Source organism: Coccomyxa subellipsoidea (assembly GCF_000258705.1).
Source record: "Coccomyxa subellipsoidea C-169, whole genome shotgun sequence".
Taxonomy (NCBI): domain Eukaryota; kingdom Viridiplantae; phylum Chlorophyta; class Trebouxiophyceae; family Coccomyxaceae; genus Coccomyxa; species Coccomyxa subellipsoidea.
Window position 1 is genome coordinate 731,414 of NW_005178019.1, and position 24,825 is coordinate 756,238.

The 24,825-nt window shown below is 54.3% G+C and overlaps 5 protein-coding genes across 5 annotated transcripts; 1 reads left to right on the top strand and 4 right to left on the bottom strand.

Annotated features, from left to right (window-relative positions):
- Positions 1-54: 54 nt before the first annotated feature.
- Positions 55-5,294, bottom strand: COCSUDRAFT_60381 (Copine-domain-containing protein; the record flags this gene model as incomplete). Its single annotated transcript, XM_005642909.1, has 13 exons — positions 55-174; positions 739-918; positions 1,292-1,444; positions 1,730-1,820; positions 2,035-2,117; positions 2,362-2,474; positions 2,670-2,901; positions 3,361-3,564; positions 3,904-4,023; positions 4,242-4,372; positions 4,479-4,589; positions 4,715-4,862; positions 5,289-5,294. The coding sequence occupies 13 exons, from the start codon at positions 5,292-5,294 to the stop codon at positions 55-57; spliced, it is 1,692 nt and encodes a 563-aa protein (XP_005642966.1).
- Positions 5,295-5,468: 174 nt separating this feature from the next.
- Positions 5,469-6,861, top strand: COCSUDRAFT_26393 (Rab8/RabE-family small GTPase). The gene is made up of 6 exons (XM_005642910.1): positions 5,469-5,577; positions 5,673-5,745; positions 5,872-5,972; positions 6,110-6,231; positions 6,378-6,512; positions 6,628-6,861. Exons 1-6 carry the CDS (start codon positions 5,517-5,519, stop codon positions 6,766-6,768), a joined length of 633 nt encoding a protein of 210 aa, XP_005642967.1. The 5' UTR covers positions 5,469-5,516; the 3' UTR covers positions 6,769-6,861.
- Positions 6,862-7,079: 218 nt separating this feature from the next.
- Positions 7,080-9,486, bottom strand: COCSUDRAFT_31774 (DUF1084-domain-containing protein). The gene is made up of 4 exons (XM_005642911.1): positions 9,096-9,486; positions 8,718-8,831; positions 8,261-8,484; positions 7,080-7,944 (listed from the first exon to the last, which is right to left on the bottom strand). Exons 1-4 carry the CDS (start codon positions 9,363-9,365, stop codon positions 7,668-7,670), a joined length of 885 nt encoding a protein of 294 aa, XP_005642968.1. The 5' UTR covers positions 9,366-9,486; the 3' UTR covers positions 7,080-7,667.
- Positions 9,487-10,056: 570 nt separating this feature from the next.
- On the bottom strand, positions 10,057-13,453 carry COCSUDRAFT_20733 (S-adenosyl-L-methionine-dependent methyltransferase; the record flags this gene model as incomplete). Its single annotated transcript, XM_005642912.1, has 8 exons — positions 10,057-10,227; positions 10,460-10,525; positions 10,800-10,925; positions 11,236-11,423; positions 11,789-11,906; positions 12,346-12,527; positions 12,612-12,942; positions 13,229-13,453. Coding segments are annotated over 8 exons (1,407 nt in total), but the record flags the coding sequence as incomplete, so codon positions are not given.
- A 9,694-nt stretch (positions 13,454-23,147) lies between these two features.
- COCSUDRAFT_54970 (hypothetical protein) lies at positions 23,148-24,531 on the bottom strand. The gene is made up of 2 exons (XM_005642913.1): positions 24,461-24,531; positions 23,148-24,239 (listed from the first exon to the last, which is right to left on the bottom strand). The coding sequence occupies exon 2, from the start codon at positions 24,231-24,233 to the stop codon at positions 23,439-23,441; it is 795 nt and encodes a 264-aa protein (XP_005642970.1). The 5' UTR covers positions 24,234-24,239; positions 24,461-24,531; the 3' UTR covers positions 23,148-23,438.
- Between the last annotated feature and the right edge of the window lie 294 nt (positions 24,532-24,825).

Genomic DNA, 24,825 nt, shown 5'->3' on the forward strand with positions numbered 1-24,825 from the left:
TATATTTTTGAGGTCCCTGCCTCGCCACACTCGGGCAGAGTCTGTCTGCTTTGTTCACTGCTCGTTGCTGCGTGCCCGCGCGATGTGCGCCTTGGTCTGCTGCACCAGATCGCTGCTGAAGGTCTTGGGGATGATCCCCCGCTTGTGGAAGTACTCCATGAACTGGCTCGGCAGCTGCACACCACACAGCACACATCTCTCAGCCATGCGCATCTCCAGGGTAATATCCATGTTAAGCCATGGTGAATCTAAATTAGGCGCAGGGGCACTTTGTCTGGCCTAAAAGAGGCTCAAGCAGTCCCTTTGAAGACACAAACCCAGACTACCGGCACTCCTCTAATCCTGCGCAATGGGCCCAGGGCACAGCCTTGATCCAAATTCGGGCTGTGGCTGTTGCAGCCTTGATTTTACCTTCACCAGAAAGGTGACCCACAGCACCTACGCCTTCCGGTGTCCCCACTGTCTTTTATTTTAATGATCCCAGGTAAGCATCTAAAAAATTACACATGCAGACATCACGGCAATCTGAGCGGATGCGCTGACAAGAAGGCCTGCCTCGCAAGCAATTCTGCAGCAGCTACTCAACGGTCCCTCCGCCCGTAGCAGCAGCAACATGCGATCATTTCAATTTGGACCTGTTGGAATGCGCTGATTCCTCGGCCCAGGAGCAGGAGCACATAAGTGATCATTTGAATTTTAAACTGCGCTAATGTTGAAAAGCGCTGACGAGGCGCGCACCCGGGACAAGAGACGCTGCGCGACGGCGTCGTATTCGGCGGCGGACTCCGGCGAGAGCGTGGTGAACTGCGTCATGTTGCGCGTGTCGAGGCTGGTGCGGACCATTGCGCGGCCGTTGGGGGCCTTGCCGCCTCCGCGCGACGGCGTTGCCTCCGACCCTCCCTTGCTCATCACCGCCGCCTGCGCGCGCAAACCTAAAATTTTTCATTGCCTACCATACATTCTTCACTTTATATCCCTGAATGAACATGAACAATATCTGAGGGTCGGCCAGTGGTCAGGCCAGGTAGAAGTGACGCCACCAAGGTTCTGGAAAAAGGCTGTTGGCCCCAGCTAAAATTGCACCCTGTGCTCATCAAATGCAATCGGGGGTCGAAAGATCCTGCTAGTACGCATGCAGCGCTCTCATGAGCGGCTGAGCAGCCTCAGTGTGGCTGTGGTACTCAAGAGAGCAACCATTTCATATGGTGGCAGTCGTCCCATGCAAAAGACCATACAAGTGACTGCATGCATGTGCAGGGCGCATGCAAAGCAGCAAAAGAGGTGGGCGCACCTCCAGAGGGCCAAAGTCCGCCGATCCAATGCCGACCACCACAACAGAGAGCGCAAGCTCGCCAGCAGCATGCATCAGCGAAGCCTTGAACTCCTCCAGGTCGTCACCCACGCTGGTCGTCAGGATGACCAGCAAAAAATAGCGGTGCTGCACCTGCACCACACGCACCCACAGCCACATCATATTCGCTGCTAGGATTCCACCTTCCACTTCCCAGGATGTAGGTATATCCATACACAATCACGCTATATATTATCTGATCTGCACAGTCTCGGCAATGCACCCCCTGGTAGCAGAAACCCAGTACTTGAAAAGACTTCCCGAGGCTGACAAGTCACTTGAATACAAGAGCAGCACTGGAGCTTGTCAGCTTTTTCTTCAGAATGGAGCAAGTAATGAAGCAGCCATCGCTGAGGTGAGATGTGCATGTTAGCGCACCAGCGAGAGCTGCTCCACCAGGTCCCTTGCTGCGGTCACCACCGGAGCAAACAGCGCCGGCCCCGTGAACGTCGCGCGGTGAAGCGCCTTCCTGCACCACCGCCAAGGGAACAGCTTTCAGACAACCATTCTGGAGGACGCCGTAATAATATCTTCCCAGTTACAACAAACAGCCAGCACACAATTGCGCATTTTCGGCGAGGATTCATTTTGCTGGTGGTGGTCCGGTGGGTTGTCTGGGTGGAAGTATTGTGTGTGAGAAAGAGGCTGCCATGAGGTATTGTGCAGGCATGTATTGTAGGCACCTGTAGGTTCGCAGCAGGCCGCGCAGGCCCTTCACCTCCGGCTGGAAGGCCTGCCCATTCAGCGCGTAGCAGGTCTGCTTGCCCTGTGCACCGAAGATGGAAATAACTACCCTTGCTCAACTGAACTTGTAGGACGTAACCCAAAACAAGTCCTGGGACACACTCAGCAGACCCTTGTTTGCCACCTTTCGCTTTTACTCCTCCTGTCAACTTTTAAATCCTTCAAAGATTGCTGGGTTCTCCGTTGTTGGCGCCAGCATATTCTTCAAAGTTCCTTTTTTGCTGCTGCAGGGAGGCTAATGTGAGTGGCCAAGGGGATTAACCCACCTGGCCGCCGAAGCCCCAGAGGGGGAAGGAGCGCAGTGGGTCGTAGAATTGCATGATCGCCCCAAAGGCAGCCATTGCGCGCTCGTACACGCTGGCGCTCTGTCCGTCGGGACCTGCATTTCAACACATTTATTTTTAAAGTTTTATAGTTGAAACCCAAAAGCCCCCGTGGTAATCAGAGGACCATAGGGACAGAGAGCATTATCTCTCCAAGGAACTGAGACTATTTTACACCTCAAGAAGCTCTACAAATTCCATCTCTTAAATAGAACGCAACTTGAGAAGGTCTGCATGTCAGGGAATGGTACATGCAGCCTCTGACTCAACAGGGACTGGCGCAATGTTTGCATGAGCCCAGAGCGAGGGTGGAGAGGTGCGCTTGCCTGCAAAGTGGCAGGAGGCGGGGTCGTTGGTGGGCGGGTTGCCGCCGCTGAAATCGATGGCGACCATGCACTGGATCTCGCAGCCGCCCGCCATGTAGTCCAGGAAGCTCAGCCGCCGCCGCACCGACGCGGCCCCGAGGGCGATCTCACCCGCCTCCTATCACATAAAATGCCCCACGAACACCCTCAGATGCGCTGATTGAGGTCTCAGACCGCTGTAATTACAGTAGTGACCGATCTACACCGATACTCGGAAGACAGATGGAAGCTGGAGGGACCGGAACCTATGGCTCTCCTAGAACGGGGATGCATGGCAGCAATGCAACACCCTCTGCCATCTCATGCTGCCCCTGCCCCTCTGTTTTGATAGAGCCGACCAGCAGCCATTTGCAGTTCTCATCGTTTTAAATTCACAAGAGCCCCTCTGCTATTTCTACTGTCGTGTTCGGAGAATCCGGGTTGCAACTCTTGTCCAAACCAAGAAGTGTCGAAAAGGCAGTCAACAATGATTAGTTGCGGGCATGAAGCCTCTCCAGAAGCATCCCGTTTATGATCCCGATTGCTTTGCTTTCCCAATCAGCAACGGCCTATATTGAAGCAGCGCAGCGGCTCGCACCTTGCCCTGGGCGGACAGCTGCAGGTGCGCGCTGTCAGCGCTGGCGAGCGAGCGCAGGTCGGTGCGCGCGGCGCCCACCAGGCTGCAGCGGCCGCTGACGGCCTCCCACACCTCGAGCTTCAGCGGCGCGCCAAAATCCCCGTCGCACAGCTCGCGCACTCCCGCCTCCACCGCCCACGCCAGCCGGCCCCCGGACGCCAGCGCCTGGTTAGCAACACAATGCTCATACAATACGGTGATTCTATGAAAAGGATGAATGACTTTGCAAGAATTTACTGCTCCCGGCAGGATGGAGTTGTACTTGAAGCATGCACTGCATGCGTGCCCTGAGGCTGATTCGTGCCAAGCAAATTTCCCTTTTTTATCTTTCCAAACATTTAGCTTGCACACAATATAGCGTTCTGCTGTACCCCCACATCTGCAAGCAGCCCTTTCGGCAGAGTGCCTGATCACTTCATCTTGACAGAGCACCACACCCCCTCTGCAGCTACCGACATTGGAGGTATGGAGAGCGGAAAATGCAGATGCGGGGACATGGCGCACCTTGGTCTGCATGACGGGCTTTTCGGCACCGCCGCGGCCTTCCCTGACCGCGCGCAGGAAGACCTGGGAGCTGCCAGGGCTGCTCAGCGGCACTTCCTGTACTTCCAGCCGCGCCACAAACTGCAGCACAAGCCCCCACTGTCAGTGAGACTTCAACGCGAGCTTGCTCTCAATAGAGTCCACTTTAAGCTAGGGATCCACACTTCCCTGTTCCAAGCTTCCACACTCTCTGGTATCCTCAGTCGTGGTGAAGCATCACCCAACCCGCAGTGAACGCCTGTTGCGTGTCACTGCTCATAATGTATTGGCAGGTCATAGCAGAAAGAGGCGGCACATACGTCTGAGTTCAGGTCGGAGGAATCCAGCACTATGAGCGTGCATGAGGCGTCCAAGGCCCCATCCTGCAGCGGGAGCTGCAGACGGTTTCCTCGTGCTGTCACGAGCTCCCTCAGAGTGAACTCTGCCTCGCCTGCAACAACCCCACAAGTCAGTCTCCAGGTTATTTGCTCTCAATCCTCCTCAAAATCAAGCTGATGCGTGGACCAGCAGTAGCTGAGTTTGGCACCGAGACAAACCCAGGCTCAAATCGCCCCCATTCTTCTTACTCCTGGACAGTACCACTGCCTTCAGCCGCTGCGGCCTCTCAAAGACAAAGGTGCACGCCAGTGCAACGTCGAAGTCTGGATCTGCAAGCATACAAACAAGTCACTTAAAAGGGCATCTAGAAAGGGCATTCCAGGTGGGATGCATAGAACTTGCAATTTATGTTCTGGGCCCAGATACTAGACACCATACTGCAGCAAGGTCGCACCTCTACTATTCTGCAGAGTCTCAGTGCGTGAGACTTCCTCCCAATTCCCTCTGCTATCCGCAGCAAAGAGGATAGCATATGGGTCTGGGGGCTGATAGCCAGTGGTCTCAGCCACTGCCAGCTTTTTGCAAGATAGTGCAATCTTCACCTGCGTGCAACGGACACGCAAGTGCTTGAGATAGAGACTTCCTTGCAGGCAGTTCCTGCAAAGTATGTGCATCCAGGTTTTGCACAACATCCCGAGATATTTCTGCATTTTTGGTGCAACAGCTCATTTATATCTATCTACGACACTGGCAAGGTCTTAAAGGTTCTGTCTTGGGAACATCCTCTGTTGGTGCTCTAATATGGGCATACTCACAACGTGTTGTGGTGGATGATCTGACGAGGAATAATTGAATGCATCACTGGGCGACGGGCCCCTTGCTGCGGCATGTCCAGCAACTTTTCCTGGCGTGCCATCTGGTTTGCCGTCGCCTGGCGAGCTCATACAGCCCCCCATGGCAAATAGTAAACTTACGGAAGCCCAAACACCAGCCCGACAGGCAAACCGACCCTATTCATCAATCCTCACCGACATAAAACCACACAAGTAGTGCGCAGCTGCTTGGGTTGGGCACTGTCCCTTGATCGCCGTGAATGTTGTTGCAGCTGCTGAAATCCGATGAAGAGCTACACGGTCCACGGTCCACGACGGCGATGGTCAAGAAGAACGCCCTTGTCGCCAAGATGAAGCTGGAGAGGAAAGACCTACCGAAGAGGCAAGACATGGGGCAGCAGTGAGGAGCCAGAACTCAACACCATGTCTCTACGTCGGCAGGACTACGATTATCTGATCAAGCTCCTGCTCATTGGAGACAGCGGTGGGTTTTGGGTGCCTGGGAAGTTTTGGCTACTGTTTGGGTGTGGTACCTGCAGCTCATGACCCAACTCTTACCGCAGCTTTCAATCGATGCAGGTGTTGGCAAGAGCTGCTTGTTGCTGCGGTTCTCCGAGGACTCTTTCACGTCTTCCTTCATCACCACAATTGGGTCTGTCTATGCTATTCCCCTTAGGTCCTCGGATGCGTTCTTGCGATAACCCAGCGTACTATAGCGTTGAGACTTGGAGATGAGTGACATTACGGTCGCTCGGGCTGACTGGTTTGGTGCCTGTAGGATTGACTTCAAAATCAAGAAAATCCTCATTGACAACAAGTGGATCAAGCTTCAAATATGGGACACAGCTGGGCAGGAGCGCTTCAGGACAATCACCAGCGGTAAGGATGCCAGCCATTAACTGACATTAGGGGTCATACTGGGAGAAAGCCTGTCAAAGCTCAAGCTCAGCTGGTTAGCTGGTCCGGTCCAACCGCAGTGCAAAGTAAGTGATGCCTGTCTTATTGGTGATGTACAGCATACTACAGAGGAGCCATGGGCATCCTCCTGGTATACGATGTGACCGATGAGTCATCATTCAACAACATAAGGAATTGGATGCGGAACATCGAGCAGCATGCCTCTGATAACGTCAACAAGGTGATCACAATAGCCTGACAATGCTCTAAGCAAGAGTGGACATCCATTTCCATGCTGAAGGGCTGCATTTCTGGCACTCAGGGTCCATGGCTGAGTCTGCAAACAAGTTAGGACAGCTCAATAGGTGGCGGTTCAATGGTGCACAGGTGCTCGTTGGGAACAAATGTGACATGGACGAGAGCAAGAGGCGAGTACCGTACTCGCAGGGGCAGGCACTCGCAGACGAGTTCGGCATCCAGTTCTTTGAGACCAGCGCAAAGAGCAACATCAAGGTGGACGAGGTACGCCAAATACCTTACCGCCAATTCCTGAAGCTGTGCCAAAAGTACTTCAGGTTCTTCCGCTTGTCAGGAGAAAGGAACCCTCTCACGTCCGCTGGACGGTGTGTGCATGCAGGTGTTCCAGTCCATCGCCAAGGATGTCATGCTTAGATTGAGGGACTCGCAGACTGACAGCCCCTCTGCCGGATCCGGATCAGGCAACGTCCACCTGAGCAGCACCACTGCTTCTGCCAAGCAGTCAAAGGGCTGCTGCTAGGCGCTGCGTTGCACTCTCGGCTAGTATTTCTGAAGGAGAGCTGCGGTGAGACACTGCATAACGGGCAGACTGACTGGCACATACTTCCTGCACCATGCCTGGGGGTTTGGTAGATAGATCAGTGATTGTTGCACTGAGAGCTTCTGGGATCAGCCACTCTAGCATGGTGCTCAGGGGTCCCTCAGAACTGTACATTCAAGTTGTATCATCGTGATTGGTGCGCATTAATGTGCGAGATGGCTGTGAAGACTCCCAGGTAGTATGGATCTGGTGTAATTTGCACGGTCAGTGTCTGGTTGTCAGATTCATTTCTTGCACGGTAGCCTCTCATTTACAGCATAGATGTAAAGTTTCCAGAGATCATGGCTGCTCAGCAGGTGGAACTTCCATTGAATGGGCTGCACTCCGTGTATTTCATGCATGCCTGTTGGGCATTACATGAATCCGAACACACTAAGAGAACCGTTTACTTGATCTTCCTCCTACCACCACATCTGTTCTACTGTATGCTAGGTTGCTTGAATGTCCGACCGTGTGCACCGATACAAGCTGACATTCCGGCAATTATGCTGAAGCAAAAATGCATAAATCAAAGCAATCCGCGGATAAAGACATTCATTCTTTCGTGGCCAGCAGGCAACCTAGTCTGTTTGCAAGTCTTGACTCCCAGATACTACCTTGGAAGGACATATGTGTACAAATGCAGTCATCCCGCAGCACTCATGAGTCCAGGATCATCTGCATGAAAATATATTCCCCAAACCTCCACGTAGTTCACACGCTGCTGCTCAAAGATTCATGCTCCATTGCTGGGCACGATCAAGCATTGGATTGGTTGTGCCCCACAATCTAGTCATCAGCTGCAAGCGATCCACGCTCCACATGCTGCACTTCCTCACTCAGCGCACAGGGATCTGCTGGTAGCCCTGCTGTGAGCGGCGCGGCGGCAGCTTGCGCAGGATGTACAGGACCAGGGCGGAGGGCACCAGCTCGCAGGCGGTGTAGTAGACCACGTTGAGCAGCGGGTGGTCCAACACATCCAGATCAGCGTCCTCTGCGTCAAACGCGCTCCAGGCCACGATGACCGCGCGCAGCGTGAAGCATGCGGCGCAGATTGCGGTCACGCAGCCCACCTCGCGCAGCTTCTTGCGCCGGCCGCGCGACTCAATCGGGAACCTGGGACATGGCCCAATAAATTCAGGGCTGGATTGAGCAAACAAGAGCTTTAGAATTCTTAGTCTAATGGACCAACGATACATCTAAAATGGAAAGTCTGCTATGTCGAGAGCATTTGCAGGCCCTCTGGCCATCTCGAGCATAGGTAAAGCATGCATTTGAGAACACAAATGACCATCAGCTGGAGAGCTTGCAGCGACAAGCGTCCCAGCACAAACAATCATTTGGTACTAGCCAATGAGAATCGCTGGCATACACCCCAAGACAAATTCTGTTGCAAACGCCATGTAAATCCCTGATGTAATTTAGAGCGCACCTGCGCAGCATGAGGAAGAGGCGGCCGCCATAGACGAGGAATCCGACGGCCGCGCAAATGGACACGACGGCCAGGAAGCCGCAGGAAGCCACGCGCAGCAGGTTGTGGGTGGAGGAGCTCGTCGCGAGCCCCGTCAGCACCCACAGCGCAATCTGCACCGCGTACACGACCGCGTTGAAGGCCAGGAACAGCGGCCGCAGCGACGCAGTCGGCAGGCTCCGCGCCTGCACAGCCAAAACAGCTCTTACAGCCAGCAGTAATCTTGCAATTTGGCATCTCCAATGGTGCAAAGTGAAAGAGCTCGCTTCGCGTTTAATCAGCCAAATGATGAGCTGTTTGACATAAACCAGCCCAAGCACTGTGATCGAGGCACTGTGGAATGCTGGAGTGGAAAATGAAGCACATTAATGCGAGGTGGAACTGCAATGGTGAACAACATCTTTTGAGGGTTCCGCACCTGGTGGTAGATCTCTGCCCAGAAGAGCACGAGCAGTGTGTATGTGGTGAAGAACAAGAGTCCTGGAAGATCCAGCAGGACATACTGCAATGAATCAGGCTCGATCTGCTGCACCTGCACGTCCAGATAGAAATCGATCGATTACAGGACAGAATGATCAAGGAACCTCAAGGTCAACAGGGACGAGGTCTGTTGTGCAGTAAAAGATCACCAAGAAATCCCAGGATCCTTTTGCATCCTGTTCTAACGTGCTGCTCACCTCAGATCACCAAAACGATGCAAAATAAACACCAGCTCCTCCTCTCACTCAAAAATCTACAAGAATGCGGCACCGGTTTTTACTCAAGTTTCAGCAAGTCTATGAATTTGGCCACCCACCTTGTCCCGCAGCGCGAACACCACGCACCGCAGCAGGCACACGAACGCGTTTAACAGATGAAACACTTTCTGTGTCGTCCAGCCATACTCGGGGACTCGTCGCTGGATGCGGACCAGCTGCACTAGGGCGACGAGGGTGAGAAGGCCATAGGCAGCTGACAGCACTACAAAGGAGTACTCCTGCCACTTGGGATCGTCATCAATGTCCTCCCACCAAGAAGGAAGGTGCTTCAGCAGCTCATCGCTGAGGAAGACTTTTTGCAGGTGCATCGCACCACTTCTTGCCTAAAACGTGCTACTCAGAAACCAGCTCACATCAGCCCCGGCCGTGCCCCGGCCCCCACGTGTGTACAGATATCAACAGCAAAATGATAGGCTGCTCAGAAGCTCCTTGAGCCGTGGATGCAGTGAGGATCTTTGCAGTTCGGGCTGCTGACACAGGCGTGTAGGGTTTGAAAGGGTGCGTGATCACTCATGAGGGGTGTGAAGCAGGTGCAAGGTTGCACAGCGACATTATTCAACTGTTGTTGACATCACAATGCGACTGATAGGCTGCGTTGCCAACTCGGCAAATGCTCGAGCCATGCTGTTTTGACCCAGACTTCTGAGATAATTGCCCTTTACCTTATGCTCAAGTCACTTCACAGATCAGGTCTTAAACACATTTGTCGAGCTTTGATCGAGCAACTCAGGCAGGCTTTGTTGCATATTCATACCACAATTGACAGTCTTTAGGTAAATTGGCCAGTACCATGAAATGACAAAATCCCACACTAACACTACCTTTAGCTCTTTGGCAGTTATTGGAGTTCCTGCGCATATCGCCATAGGCGCGCACAGACAGTTGCTATGAACATGATTATCCGCGACACCGCTATCACATGCACCCATGAAATGCCACTTGCAATTCTCCCGAGCCCTGTCCTCACGGCCTGTTTGCACAGCCGAGCACTCCCTGTACCTAGCCCAGCTGAGCGGCCATGAGAGCCTCCGCCTGCTTGCGCGCACTCTCCTCCAGGGCCGAGCGCAGCTGGCGGCCCAACGCGTACGCCAGCGGCACCGGCACGGCGTTGCCGATCTGACGGTGCTTGTTGTGCACATTGCCGTAGAAGCGGAAGCTGTCCGGGAAGCCCTGCGCATGCAAGTAGGCCATGCTTCAAATCAAAGTCCTCTCGTTAGACCAATCCAGCAATCAAGCTGGAGCCTCTCCTGCAAGATCACAACATCTGCCGTGTTCATGAGGGTGTCCTGGCAGTCTGCGACTGCAGCAACATGAGATTGCGTGCCGTTGCACGATGCCAGCCATGCAATGCAAAGGTCTCGAGCCATCAAGAAAGAACACAAGGTCTGCATCAAGGCCGCACCTGGGCTCGCGCGCACTCGCGCACGCTGACGATGCGGTCCTGATCTGGGTGAAACACCTGGCCCACCTGCAGCCAAACAAAGTCATTCTCAAAGTCTAGGACTCCTGTCTGCAGTACAGTACTGAATCTGGCAGCACCATGCATAGCATGCAGCCACATGTAATGGCATTTTGGTAATTCCTTATCGCTTTGCATGACATGAGCACCCTCACAACATACAGTACATAGTTGGGCTGATGTCAGCTGCAACAAGAAGAACTGCCCACATCAAGGCACAGCGAGCTTCAGTGATACGAGGATGGGCTGAAGTAAAACAGAGCATGTGGTGTGGGCGGGTCACCTTGCCCATGGGCTGGGGGTCAGTGACGGAGGTGGGGAAGTGGCCCCCATAGTCCAGGCGCCCAAACAGACCGCGCCAGCCGTTGTGCCGGTCCGCCGTGTTGGGCAGGCACCAGGGCACCAGCGGCTGCCCCTGCGTTCGCACACAGAAACCCTTGGCTCAGTCGAACCCTTGCTTCGTTACAGTTTCTGAAGACTCTTCAATATGTGTTCAGCTGAGATAAGGTCAAGTGCTGCTCTCCTGCACTGCCGCTAGACTCTTCACTGCATATCCATCTTAAACAGGCCAGTGCTGCTTCCTTGCACTCCCGCAGGACTCAGAGTACATGCATACCCACCTGGATCCAGAGTAAGTGCTACACGCTGCAGATGATCTCCTCCACCCCAGGAAGGTAAAAAAATTCAAAGTCATGGAACCGTGGGGGAGTCGCGCGCACCTTGAACAGGGTGCGGTCGGGGTTGGCGGCCACGATTTCCTGCAGCACGCGCCAGTCGGCGCCGGGGGTGTTCTTGGGGATGCAGCGGCAGCGCTCCAGGTTGAGCTCGTTCATCTCCTTGCAGATGTGGTCGTGCAGCACTGTGCAGCCGCCGCGGATCGCCTTCTGGAACGCACTGATCGGCGGGCCTGCATGCATTGCACAGAGCTGTTGAGAGCAGCAAAAGCAGACAGCTGATGCATCCTGGGAAGAACGGTTACAGCACTTGAGTGGCACGTGGACACGTGTCCCTTAGCAGCTGAGAGGACCATTCAAATTCAACGCCTCACGAACTCATGAGTTTGTGTATTGTGGCTGAATTCCTTCATGAGAACCTCTTCCACTAAGTAGATCGGAAATTAGAACGACCGATTACATTCACTGTTCACGCAGCCCTGCCGAGTGCCAAACGGCTTGAGCATGGCTAACCCCCCGTTCCTTTTGTAAAGCTGCCATGCAGTCTACCACACATGCAGCAGTGATTGGTGTGAAATTGGGGGTGTTTGGGGCGCACCTGCGTACTGCATGTCCTCCAAATTGGCGCCGTTGGTGAGAGGGGGCAGGTCTCCGATGGCGTCCTTCACCGTCACTGTGCGCAGCGGCGCGCCCGAGCCCTTCGGCACCGCCGTGTACTGCAGCAGCACATGACAACAGGTCTCAATAACTGCTACACACGCCAGCAGCATCACAGGAGATAGTCAGACTAGCTTGTCTCGAGGATGTGTTACCAGCAATCTATGGCGAACCCAGGCCAAGAGTTGTAGGAGGTGGGCTTTGAGCCTTTATTTGGCTCCTATGGATCGATGAGTCTCCACACAGTGTACAATGCTGCAGCATGCAGTTCACATCTGCACTTATTGTAGAGTCGAGCATCTGTTCTAGCCTTTATTCTGTCATTTCTCAGCGCTCCCTGTGGACGACATGCTTGTACAGGCAGTCCTGCTCGAGTGGAGATCTTTAAGCTGCATTGTCAGACTCGTGCGGCGTTGAGCCCTCGGAAATGATTATGATGCGCTCCCCCAATTTTGCCTGAAGGTTGCGTGTGAGTGGAAATGGTGGTCGGCTGCCCACCTCCACGCCACCGGGCAGCTTGATGGTGAGCTGCGGGGAGTGGAAGACGTGCAGCGGCGCCGGCCACTGCGGCAGCTCGTTGTCGGGCGCGACGCCCCAGATGAACGTGCGCTTGCGCGACTGGCTCACTCCAAAGTTGCCCGCGTTCAGCACCCCAAAGCGCACCTGCTCACACTCCCAAACTCAGCTTGGGGACTTGATGCAGCCATGCCCTGTGATCAACCAGATCAAGCAGGAGTGGGGGACTCTCAGTCAACATTTCAGACTGCCCAGTGCAAGAGGGATGCTGATTAAGAGGCGTGCCTGGTAGCCCATGTCGAGCAGGGAGCGGAGCGTGAGGCGGAAGGCGTGGGACTTGTTGTGGCTGACAAAGTTGCGCACGTTCTCCAGCAGGAAGTAGCGCGGCCGGTAGAAGTCGGCGTAGCTCAGGTAGGCCATCACCATGGAGTTCTGCACCAGCGACCAGGTGCCCTTGTTGAAGCGGTTCATGCCCGAGTAGCCCTGGCAGGGGGGGCCGCCGCACAGGAAGTCCACCTCGCCCGGGGCCGGCAGGGTCGCCACCGTCTCCGCGTCCAGCTTGGCAGCCTGCTCCTTGGCCTGCGCCAGCATCCCTGACTTCAACTTCCACCCAAGCAGTTGCAGCAAGATTGCATTTTTATCTTGCTCTCTGTCTTGCTACCTGTGTGTCTTGCAATGTCATCAGCAAGATACATGCAATCAATGCACAGGCTCGACAACTAACACCTCAGAAATAGCCAAGAATCTGCTGGTATCAGGGAAATCTTCATGTCAGGGCAGTGTTCTGTGGCTGGGTTTACTTAGAAGTGGTGTCATCTTATGAAATCTGCAAACATGATTAGTCAGGTAACATGCAGATGCGCACCTCCTCGGAGGCGTCGCAGAAGTCGGCGGCGCCGGCCTTGGTCATGGCGGCGGTGAGCAGCACGTTGCAGTTGCAGCACCAGGTGACCGCGTCCGGGTTGTTGACCTTGAAGGCCTCGGCCGCCGGCTGCTCGTACTCGATGGCCCACTTGGTGCGCGCTGCGCCTGCCCGGTGCAGCCCCTCGCTGAGCCCGCCGCAGCCCGCGAAGATGTCCATCGTGGCCAGCGTCAGGCCGTCGTCCTCCGCCACAGCGGCGTCGCTGCGCGCGCGTTCAAGAGTATAGTCAGGTTACCATGCCAGAGATGTCAAGCACAGATGCATGCGGAGGATCCTCAACGACAAGGAGAGGAAGCCATAGCCACCCCCTCCAAGTGTCAGAAGAGGTCAGGTGCCTGAGCATTCCGGCAGAGGTGCCAGGGAAGGGAGAAGACTGCTGCCATGTACAGTCAAGACCTGAAGGCAGACACTGCGAGAATCGGCAGTACCTGGGCGGGGCGGCAGCTGGGAGGCTGCCAGTCTTGCCCTTGCCGGAGTCGTCAGCCGGCGCAGCCGCCTTGCCCTTGCCCTTGCCGCCGTCAGCGGCTGAGGACGCAGAGCCGAGCGGGGCGTACTCGGCGGGCGGCTCGCTGACCTTCTTATCCTTACGGGTGAAGGTGCCCACGCACACGAAGGCATTGTTCCCTGCACATAAGCACATGCAGTCTTGAAAGGTCCACTCGATAGAGAAAGGTCTGTGCTCACCTCTTGATGGCAACTTTGCTGAGCAGCGACAGGTGTGAGAGTGAGCTGTACTGACAGCCGCTGAGCTTTGCTTGCATGCATGTTCAGGCAGGCGCCAAGGACGTGCGCAACATAGAATGTTCAGCCATGTCGGAGCCGGCGCAGCCAAAGAATCAGAGAGGGTGCTGAGGCTGTCAATTGGCATTACAGAAAGAGGCTTGCGCCAGGTCACACACCTCCAGTGGAGCCAGCAGGAAGGACGGAGCAGGGGCCGATGATGTCATCAAAGTCCACCGCCTCGGTCTCAGCGCTGGCGTAGACGTCCCAGAAGCCGGCCTTGTAGCCGGACTCGCGGCTGATGTCCTCCGGCCGCCAGAAGCGCTGCACCTTCACCGCCTTGGCGTCCTGCATGTGCATGCATAGCCTCATGATGCAATGAGACCTGCAGACCCTGTCATTGCTTGATGATGGGGGTTAGCAGGCTTGATTAGTGGCTGGCCACCATGCTGCTGTCCTGCCTTGTTGCGCATGCTGCAGCATGGCCTTGTGGGAAGCTTTGCCTAGCAGGGTGACATAAGGAACAGATCCAGGGGTCTGTGCCTTAAAGCTTAAATTGCAGCATGGAACGAGACGCTCTGCCTCGCAGCATGCCAGAAGGAGATAAGGGACGAAAACCAGAAAGGACTTCCAGGACTTCGGTACGGGATGTAATAGCAGCGTAAGGGACCCGAATTTTGAAGTTGCTTGCCGTCCTGCACAAAAAATTTCAGGCCAGAATCCAGGGGCCGCACTAAGCTGCCAGGCACTGTTGCACCTGGTGCGACGGTTCTATGCGTTACCACCGATGGGTCACCCTATCAATAGACACTTAAAGCTGCAACCACTACAAAGTGGCATTTGCTTCATACCACCTCTGTAAGGAATAACCTCCATCTTTACACCTGGAGGCAAGAGGCGAGGGGCCGTACTGAGGCCGTGGCCTTCCACGGTGACATAAGGAGACATATCCAGGGGCCTTGCCATAAACCTTACGTTGCAGCATGGAGCAGGATGCTCGACCTGGCAGGGTGACAGAAGGAAAAAGCAGTCCAGGGGCCGCACCGAGGGTCTTGCCTTCTTGCCGGCGGGCGCCGTAAAGCCGACGACGCGCGCGATGCCGAAGGCGCGCAGGCCGACGTTGGCGCCGCCCTTGTGGAAGCGCCCCTTGGCCGCGTACGCCGGCACCTCGGGCGCGTCGGCCGCGTCGTCCTCCAGCGCGTCAAACGTGTGCGGGTGCACGAAGATGCAGTCGCCGGGGCCGTAGGTCACTCCGCCCTTGGCCACCTTGCCGTCTGCCGTCACTGCCGCTTCAGCATCCTCCACGTCCTCGTCAGGCTCCTGATGCACAGCCCATACATGTCAATCGAGCTGCCCCTGGGAAGCAGTAATTCTTGACAAACATGGCCTCCTGTTTTATTGGTTGTCTGGAGGTCTGACGCAGGATCGCCAGCAGCTAAAGCAGTGTTCAGATTTCTGTGTTGCCTCTTTGCCTGAGCCAGGCTCCCCTTTTGCACATACCTGGTATGCATGCTGCAATGGATCACCCCTCGTCTGGTTACTAAAGGCCAGAGCATTACAGCGAGTTCTCTGTTGTGAGCTGCTCTGCGTGGAGGGCAAGACCTCATAAAACTCACCTCCAGGCGCTGGCCCAGCTGCAGGTCCTTGGGCAGCTGGCAGAACATGCCCTGGTGGGGCAGGTAGAAGCTGCGGTAGAAGTACTCTACCGGCTTGTCTGCCTCTTCCTTGTCGCCTGGCTTGGCGGGGTCGGCCACCTCGCCCACCTTCTTGTACTGCGGCGCCTGCCCAAAGGACTGGAAGTCGCGCACCAGGCGGCTGCCCGGCACCTTCTCGCGGATCAGCGTCACCTTCCTGTGCCATTCAACGCGCATGCTCACATGCATGTTCAATGATGTCGCCATTGCATTCTGCCAGTACCAACACCACGATGCTGGATCCATGCATCAGCACAGCAGACACAATGCAGAAATCCATTCACAAGTCAAGGGGTGTAAGCTGCAGGTGCGTGGATAAGGTGGTGTCGGCGCTTTGGAAAGATCTCTTACCTGGTCATGAGCGTCTCCGTAGCAAAGAGCTCTTCGTCGCCTGCTGCATCGCCCAGCACTGTGTCTGTGCCCCTCACCAGCAGCCGAACCTGCGCAGCAGAAAGTGGTTATTATCACAGCCAGCACAGTACTGATATTGGGATCAATGTCAAATATTCCACTGACCAGGGAAATTTAGGAATTCACCTGCATCATCTTGGCCTTGGAGGCGGTCTGCCAGAGGGCCTGCAGCAGGGCATATTGCAGGTCGCTCTCCTCATCGTCGTCGCCAGTCAAGGCCACAATGTCGCCCAAGGCCACCTTCTCCTCTCCCAGCTTCACACCCCTGCATGGAGCAAACACATATTATAATTTGCACACCCCAAATCGCACGATACTGTATGCTTTAGGGACTTTGTGTCTTTGTTTTAATGACTCACACAAGACTGCATGCTTGAGACCTGGTCATCGGTGTCCTGACAACCAGCTCAATTCTTTACTGGCGCTCCTTGTGCGCTGCAGCTGCAAAGAAAGCGTGCAGCACACCGGTAGAAGGTGTTGCCGCCGGTCGTCTGGATGGCAGCGCCGGCCCACGCAATGGCGGAGGCCGGGACCTTCCGCGGGGACAGCAACGCCGGTGCCGGCTGCGGCGCGGCTGCCGGAGCGGCCAGGGCGTCCTCCTCGGGCGCCTCGTCATCCTCTGCGTTGATATCATCGTCCACCACCGTTCCCTCCGCTGCCTCGCCGCCGGCCGCCTCCTGCTTGTCACCTATTTGAGCAGAACTTGCCGCCTCAGTAATCATGTGCTGCAACGCTTCTGTGCTTTGTGTTCTGCTGCCGGGCCATGGCCTGCTCTCTACTCTGCCATGGAAACCTGCAGGACATATGCTCCGGCTGCTGTCCAGCAGAGGGCGACAAGCAGCGGTAAACAGCACGCTGGGATGACACAGATTGACGCTAAGGTCAAGCGGGTTCTCAAAGAGGCGGCTTGCTCAAATAAGGCAGCTTGCAGCTCAGGAAGGGGCAGCTCTGTGATGTGCTGGAGGAGGCATGAGAGTGTGGGTGCTTGCGTGCTGCACAGTGCCTGAAGGTCAAGCTTGGTAATGTGCAAACACTCTCTCTTTTATCAAGGAAAGGGGAGCAGGCAAGGCAACAGGGGCAGGGGGGCGCACCAGCGAGGAGCTGGCCGGTGCGCATAAAGTAGGCGCGCCAGATGGCCTTGACCATGGTGGTCGCCGTGGCCGTCATGGGCTTCATGCGGATGTGGGCGCGGTCGCGCATCGGGTTGGCGCGCAGGCCGCGGACGCGCGCCTTGGGCCGAACCGCCATGTAGAGCTTGCAGTGACGGCGCAGCTCCATGCGCGCCTTGAGGCCCGTTGCGAAGGCCGAGTTGGCGACCGACTTCTTGGGGTAATTCTTGAACTGGTTCAGGATGATCTGGCCGTGCACCACCACGAACCGCTCCACCGCCTCCGCCTGATCGACAACGCCAGATTTGTTTGCTTACAGCTGTACCTCACATGCTAATTGTCTTTCTTGAGGTGCTGAAAGCAGCAATGCACATAGATACTTCTGAAAGGAGCCACGCATGCTGATCTGGGTGCACTAGAGACGGTTCGCAAATGGATCTTGTATCACGTTTAAACACATATCTCAGGCTCTTTCACTCATCGACTTGTGAAAATTCTATTGTTCCGAGCTCCGCAGCCTCAACTTCCATTTCTCAATGTCGATTTGGGCAGGCCATATCCTGGCGCCCTGACATCGGCGAGCACCTCCCCAGGATTGGCGCCAATAATAATTAGAAGAGGGGTGCCAAGTTGGGGGTTTTGTCAAGCGCACCTTCTTGGAGATGAAGGTGGGGCTGGCATCGTCGGTGGTGGCCAGGCGCTTTACAATGTCGTTGAAGGACAGGCGAGATGCGCGAGCCTGTTTTAGAGCACAATGTGGTCAGGAGTATTTGCACCCTGCAATTGTTCGATCACTCTGAATACAAATAGCGCAGTCCCTTCAACGTGGACTCTCTTTGCAGGAGTCTCTTGACAAATCTAAGGATGTTAGAAGTGAATTACACTCAGATTGCGACCGGAAAGGCGTGAGAGGCAGGAGCGCACCTCCTCAGTCAGGCTCTTCAGGAGGCCGATAGACAGGCGGGCGCACTTAAGGACCACATTGAACCAGGGAGCGTACGCCGTCGTGGGGCTGCAACGCAAATCCTTGGGTGTCAATTTAAATCCAATAAACACAGCTGTACATGCAGGCAGCTGCCATCGTCAGCATGCAGCAAAAAATTGGCGTGGCTGCGCAGGTCTGTAGTTCCTCTGCAGGCATCAGCATCAGTCCTCTCACCAATCGATGATAAACCCGAGTACCATTGACTGGGACGGGGCCCCACCTGGACAGGCGGTACCACGCAACGTCAGTGCGGATGGAAATGAGGAGCATGTCGCAGCCAAACTCGACCACCCACTCCTGGATCTGACTCAGCGCCAGCCACATGCCCCCCTCCCTGCTCTCCCCGCTGCTGCCCCCATCGGCAGCACCTGCATGCATGCAACCCTCTTTCCTTCAGTTCTATCATATTTCCCATGCCCCATTCCGCGACGCAGAGCTGTTGGTGCAGTCATGCGTGTTGCCCAGGTCGCAGAAGGTGACTACAGTGAGCTCAGCATGGAAAATGAGGTGCATGTGGGGCACATGCGCGCACCTGAGCCGGAGTCCTCCCCGAGCGTCTGGCCGCCGGCCCAGTCGCCTTCGTCGTCCAGGACGCGCCCAGACGCAAACAGCTGCACGTCCGGCTCTATGCCGCTCCACATCGGCAGCAGCTCCAGCGACGCGTACAGGCCCTGCAGCAGCCCCAATCAAGCATGAGCTTGCCACCTCATCACTCTCAAACGTCAGCCGGGCGGCAGGGAGCATGGGAGGGACATGCCTTGTCCCCACTGACACGGCCACCAGGCTTTTTGACTACGCAAGGCACAACACAGGAACAGTGCATTGGCGCACTACTTGGAAGCACATATAGAGGTTAGAAATTTGAGCAGTGGTGTGAAAGACAAGAGGCACCGACCTCAGCGTTGTAGATGGCAAAGTTGGCGAGCAGGCGGCGCGGCAGGTCCTCTGGATCAGCATCCAGCATCTCTTCATCCAGCAGCAGCAGCTCGTCCGTCTCCTCCTCCTCCTGTTCAGGTAACAGGCACCCTTTCAGTGCCCTTGCAACTCATGCTCAAACAATGGGAGAAGCCATGGCGATCTGCACCAGCAATATGCAATCCCTGCCTTTCGCTGCAGCATGTTCAGCTTTGATAAACCAAGCAAGAAAGCAAGGACTCTGAAGCCTCTCACTTGGCTTGTTTTGTGCATGCAATGGGCCATCTTTCTGAGACTGCATGAGCATGCAAGGACATCTGGCGTCGGGATGACAGCAGAGGGCAGCAGACCTTCTCATATTGGGCCGGCTCTGGGTAGTCATCAGCGATCTCGCTCTCGTTGATCTTGATGTACACACCTCCCCTGCCTGCATGCCGCCTGCGACAGTCATAATAGATCTTCAATGATCCAGCAAAATCCAGCTCTTCACAAACTATGACGCATGGCTGCTTGACGACGCTTTTGCGTCCATTCTTCCTGTATTGTATCAATAAAGACAAGAATGTCCTCTGCTGGTGCTCGGGGTGAGGATGCAATGCAAAGCTGACCTGTTGCCGCTGCGGGCCTCCTCTGCGTCTAATTTGGCCTGCAGCTGGCGCGCGTAGTCGATGTCGGCCGCCAGCATGGCGTCCACCTCAGCATCTTCTGCGTCCGGCATTGGCTCGTCACCCGCTTCGCGGATCGTGATCCCGTTCCCGCGCTCGCCTCGGGATGATATCTCCGCCATCTGCCGCACCACCAAGACCTACTTTTCAGAGCTGTCTGCATCTTGCCCCAGCTGCGAAAGAAATTTGAAAGCAACCGGCAAGGTGAGCTCCGCAGTCAGCCACCTCAATAAACCCATGAGATTCGGTGATTTTGGCAATCATCATAGCCGTGTTTTAGGGCAAGGTGTTTGGTGGAGAAAAGAGAGGGCTTAGTGCAGCAGCAATAGGGCGGGAACATGCCTCTTGCCGCAGGGCGCTGACAAACGGCGACGCGGCAAGCTGAGGCGATGCCCCAGCAGTGCCCAGCAGCTGGTTGAGCACAAACTTACCCGTGAGCCGCAGCGCCTCCCTCGGTCCTGCGTAGGCCTTGCCCACCTGCACATGGGTCCACCACCCCGTTCAAAACCTGGTGCTGCACCATGGATGGCACGCAGCCCACAGCACCTCAAGCAAGAGGTTCAGAGAGAGCATCATGATGATTGGAGGCCATCTGTAATCTACCCTGTGCAGGGTGAAAGGGGCAGTGCTACACATGAATAAGTGACTCACCTTGGCTCGCGCGAGGCGCGCCACGATCTCGTCCAAGCTGGTGGCGGGATCGCCGCCGAGAGTGGGCACCAAGGCGCGCTGGACCTGCAGACACATGCACACCATCGAACCATGTGATCTTGAGCAATGTGTGTGAGTGGTGGCTGTCCAGCTGTCACTTCTGCACAACCAGTGAAGCAGTGGAAGACTTGGTGTGCTGGTATGGAGGGCTCACCTCAAAGGAGATGTCAGTCTGCTCCATCAGGTGGCTGAATAGCCTCTTGAACGTGGGCGCTGGCCTTGCAGCCACATACTCAGCCAGGCTGGTCTTCACACATATCTGCATAGAAGTACAGTGCTCCGTATGCGCTTGGAATGGCAGAACATCTGAGAAGTGCTGTCAGGCAGGGGTGCAAAATTGTAATACAAGCGCTTGGGACAGGGAGAGTCATCCCGCCTCACCTGATACGTGCTCCCTGTGTGCTTCACGGACCAGGACAGAATTGGGCCAAATTTGGTCAGCTTCACCCCATGCTGCCCAGTCTGCTTCCCATCCTTGGGCAGCATCGTTCCTGCAGTCATTGAGATATGCTGGTTCTGAGCTGGAAAAGTCAGATAAAGAACAATAAATAACTATCCAAACTTCCACTGTGTTATTTATTGGCATGGCATGGAGAAACGCCTGATGGATGGCATGCTTTGCACAGTCTCTCACCTGACAGGAAGAGCGGCGTTTCAGTGACGCCTTGGAATTCTAGGGGTTGCAGTTCGCTGTTGTCATCTAGCACGCTGAAGTCCACCAGCCTGTGCATAACCACAATGTCAGTATGAACATTCTCATTGTTACCGAGGATTGCCACCAAGGGACAATTGGCACAATGCTGTCAAAAGGGGTGTACAAGGTGAATCCAGCCAAGCAGCGGTAGAGGAAATGGATCAGGGCTGTTCGTACGCATTCTGATACGAGCGGGCATAGAACCTGTAAGGGCCTGCAGCGCTGGCGGCCTTGAGGCGCTCAACAGCGTCACTCTCATCCGCTGCAATCACCTCCTCCTTGACGACTATCTTGTCATCATTGCGCTCCCGCACCCTGCTTGTGTCTCTATACTCCTTGGCTCCTTGGGCCGCCTGCCGCCCAGACCCTGCACCACAGATGATTGCACTTGAGAGGTCCGCGTGTAGTCAACGGGCAGCGAGGGTAAGCATATGACATAGAGCTAAGGCCCAAGAAGCTTTATGCAAACCAATGACAGCTTGCAGGCACTGTGCAGGGAACGTGAAAAGGAGCAAAAAAATTGAACAAAGTGGCCCACCAACCCTTGGCCCAGGTGCAGCACTGGCCTCCTCGTCTTGCACCTCAGCCTGCACAAGAGTGGATTTGTCATGTGCAGAAAGGAATCAAAGTTCCCAACACGATAAATTCGCAGGAAAGCAACTTGCATGACGATGACATCGAAGCTTTGCTGGCCTTTGAGCACACAGTCTATTATATCAGAGGCAGTTTGAACCTGGGCTGGTTGTTTGCTCTGGCGAGCCTTCTTTCCCCTTGGCTTTTCGCCATCGGCCTTTGAAGTCATTCTTTGGGCAACCTCGTTGTTTTTGCCAGCTGAGGCCTCTGCATTCTCCTTCCCACCCAGGGTTTCTGCCTGATCCTTGCCTGCAATGCGTCAGGGGACGTCAAGCACTGCTGCCTGATCTATGCAATCGAGAGAGATATAGAAGGTTACCGATTTCGAAATGTCATTGACATATGCACAGAACCGCTGCCAGACCCTTTGCAAGTGTCATCAAGGCGTTGCATCAAGCTGAGACAAAAGCTCTGCCCCTGGATGTAGGCTGGAGGATCCTTATCATTTCCCACCTGAAAACTGCAGGTAAGCGCTTGCAGCCGCCCAGGAGGTGTATTCTTCCCCTGTGACGCGCATGACGACGTTGTTAATTTTCCAGTCTCCGATTTAAGAACGATATCGCGCAACGTACATCATCAAATGATCTACCTGATGGTGCGATGAATCTTTTACGCTTTTTCTCTTCCTTCACGGTGCCACCCAGAGCCTTCCATGACTCCAGGTCTGCACTTGAAGCCATCTTGAAGTCCAGGATTGGCAGGATCACAAAGGCATCGTATGTCAATATTCTTCAGATCGTGGATCCTGATGCAATTGAGCAATTTTAGTATTCAGAGGAATTCAAGGAAACAAATGAACAACAAAAAGAGAAGCTTCAGGACCTGCATTCGCGCCTTTCGAATTTTTTCCGCGCGTATCCTTTCCTGAGCGAGTCCGAAAACCGTGTGGATCGGTTACAACTCCAAAAGCTTGGTCTTGTCCAGAAAGCGTACAACTATGAGATCATATGATAAGCCTCTGTTATTCTACACTGAAGGTGATCCAGCCAAAGGTAATCATTCAACTTGCTCCATTCCAGAGGCTTTCCCTTGCTCAGAATCCAAATCTTGCGGCCCATATAACAGTCCCTTGCACATGCTTTCTATCGTGACATTTATGGTATTACTCTGATAAGGCTTGAAAAGGAAACATAAGCGCCTCTAACTGGTCTGCCCTTGTGTGTGTCAATCAGCAAGCCATGCTGATGCAGCAGATCAATTTGTATTTCTGGAGGTCTTTGGTACACGTAAGTCGCAATTAGTCTAACCTATACGAGAAGCTTGTGATCAGCGCGAAAGTGGCGAAAAATGTCATTCTTCCGGGCAGCGCACAGGGGATTTACTGCATCCGGGCCCTTCATGGTTACATTTGCTGTAGGAGGCAGAATTTATAACCTATGCAGACCCATGTGTTGCATCATGTGATTTACTAGCACTAGAAAGGAAAATCGTACTGCTGCATTGCTCAAACCCTTCTTTGTACCCAAGCTCTTGCAAGTCCATACTCAAGCTCTTGCAAGCCAATTGGCAGTTCATTCTGAAAACAAATCCAATGTAAGCAATCCAACTACAAATTATACCGTCTAAAAGTCCCAATCATAACCTGCAACAATTGCGGCTTTCCCTTGTCTCAACAGTCAGCCCCACACAGAATCACATTGTACAACCAGGCATGTCACAAGTGTACAAGTAGTCCAACCATGTTGTAACACTTTGTGCAAGTATTCCTCAAAATAAGCCATTCTGTCCTCATCCGAGTGCCCTGGGAAGTGGACTATAAAGTCACCTTCTGACCAGCTATGAGACTTTCCAGAACAGTCATGCTGAGTTGGATAGGAATTGAAGCTTTTCTGAGGAAGCACATAGGTACGCTTGCGGACATCTTCCGAAGCAGCATACATCTGTACAAAACTCATCTGCTCCCACCAAACATGATCAATGGTATTGTTGCTCACATGAACACCATTATATGCTTCTTCTAAGAGTTCAAGCGCAGATGGGGAAGATCTCAATAGGAAAACCCCTGTGTTGAGTCCATTGCAATCTGTCGCGACCAGCATGTCAATCTCGTCCCCATATGGCACAAATTCATCCAAGCTGATCTCAAAATTGGTAATGAGAGCATCAGCGTCCATCCATAGAATCCAATCATACTGCGCAGATCTGATCGTGCTTTTCATTGCCAAAACCTTGGACCATGCTGTTGGGCGCCTCTCATCAATTGTAGGAAAAATTCGAAGCGTATAGCTATGTCTTGTTGCATACAATGCCCGATTCGTCACTGCTTGGGCATAGTACGCCTTTGGCACAGGCCCAGTAATCACTGAAACAATTGCAAACCGTTTTGCTCTGGCAGTGTCCGCAAAAAGGAAGCAAATGATAAGGGCTTGCAGGAGTTGACGGCTCGGTCCATGGATGGCGCATCCTGACATGTGAACCTGATGTCAACAGGAAAATTTGAGTCTCAGTGCACTTTTTGAGACATCTGTCGTTGAATTAAAAGGGTATCGCAGCGTGAAGCAAGGGGTGACCTATGTTCTGCAGCACACATGTGCACAAGGTGAATATGGATGCAGGCTGAAATTTTTTTGCCAGCAAAATTTGCAAAATGAAGTCACTGTCCGATCACAGTATTCACGGTGTAAATGCAGTGATTTACCTCGAGTCCACTGGCAGTGTGATTTGGGCTTGGTAAGGACCCACGAGCCTATCTAAAGCAAGAGCTTCGAAGTTCAAGGGTATGCTCGAAAAGCCTCACATGAGTTTCAATCACTGCGATGGACTGGCGTATGACATGAACATCACGGCCAGCTCTGTATTTCGCATGTCAGTGCAATTAAACCTCTACAGATGATGCACACTGCAGCAAGAGCGACTGTTCGCTGCGCAGTTGGTTCCATGATGGTTCAACTTCCATCAGCTATGCTCAGCTTGAAAGCTTTCAGCTACCACGGTCTACGACGCCGTTCTAGGGAACTGGGGTTCAAGAGCTTGCAGCAGCTGCAGTAGAGGCCCCTGAGTATC

Coding starts and splice junctions, on each gene's coding strand:
- COCSUDRAFT_31774 (XM_005642911.1), bottom strand. CDS start 9,365: ATGCACCTGCAAAAAGTCTTCCTCAGCGATGAGCTGCTGAAGCACCTT. Junction 8,832..9,095: donor TGTTCGCGCTGCGGGACAAG/GTGGGTGGCCAA, acceptor CTGGACGTGCAG/GTGCAGCAGATCGAGCCTGA. Junction 7,945..8,260: donor CTCTTCCTCATGCTGCGCAG/GTGCGCTCTAAA, acceptor GCCATGTCCCAG/GTTCCCGATTGAGTCGCGCG.
- COCSUDRAFT_26393 (XM_005642910.1), top strand. CDS start 5,517: ATGTCTCTACGTCGGCAGGACTACGATTATCTGATCAAGCTCCTGCTC. Junction 5,578..5,672: donor CCTGCTCATTGGAGACAGCG/GTGGGTTTTGGG, acceptor CAATCGATGCAG/GTGTTGGCAAGAGCTGCTTG. Junction 5,973..6,109: donor CTTCAGGACAATCACCAGCG/GTAAGGATGCCA, acceptor GGTGATGTACAG/CATACTACAGAGGAGCCATG.
- COCSUDRAFT_54970 (XM_005642913.1), bottom strand. CDS start 24,233: ATGTCAGGATGCGCCATCCATGGACCGAGCCGTCAACTCCTGCAAGCC.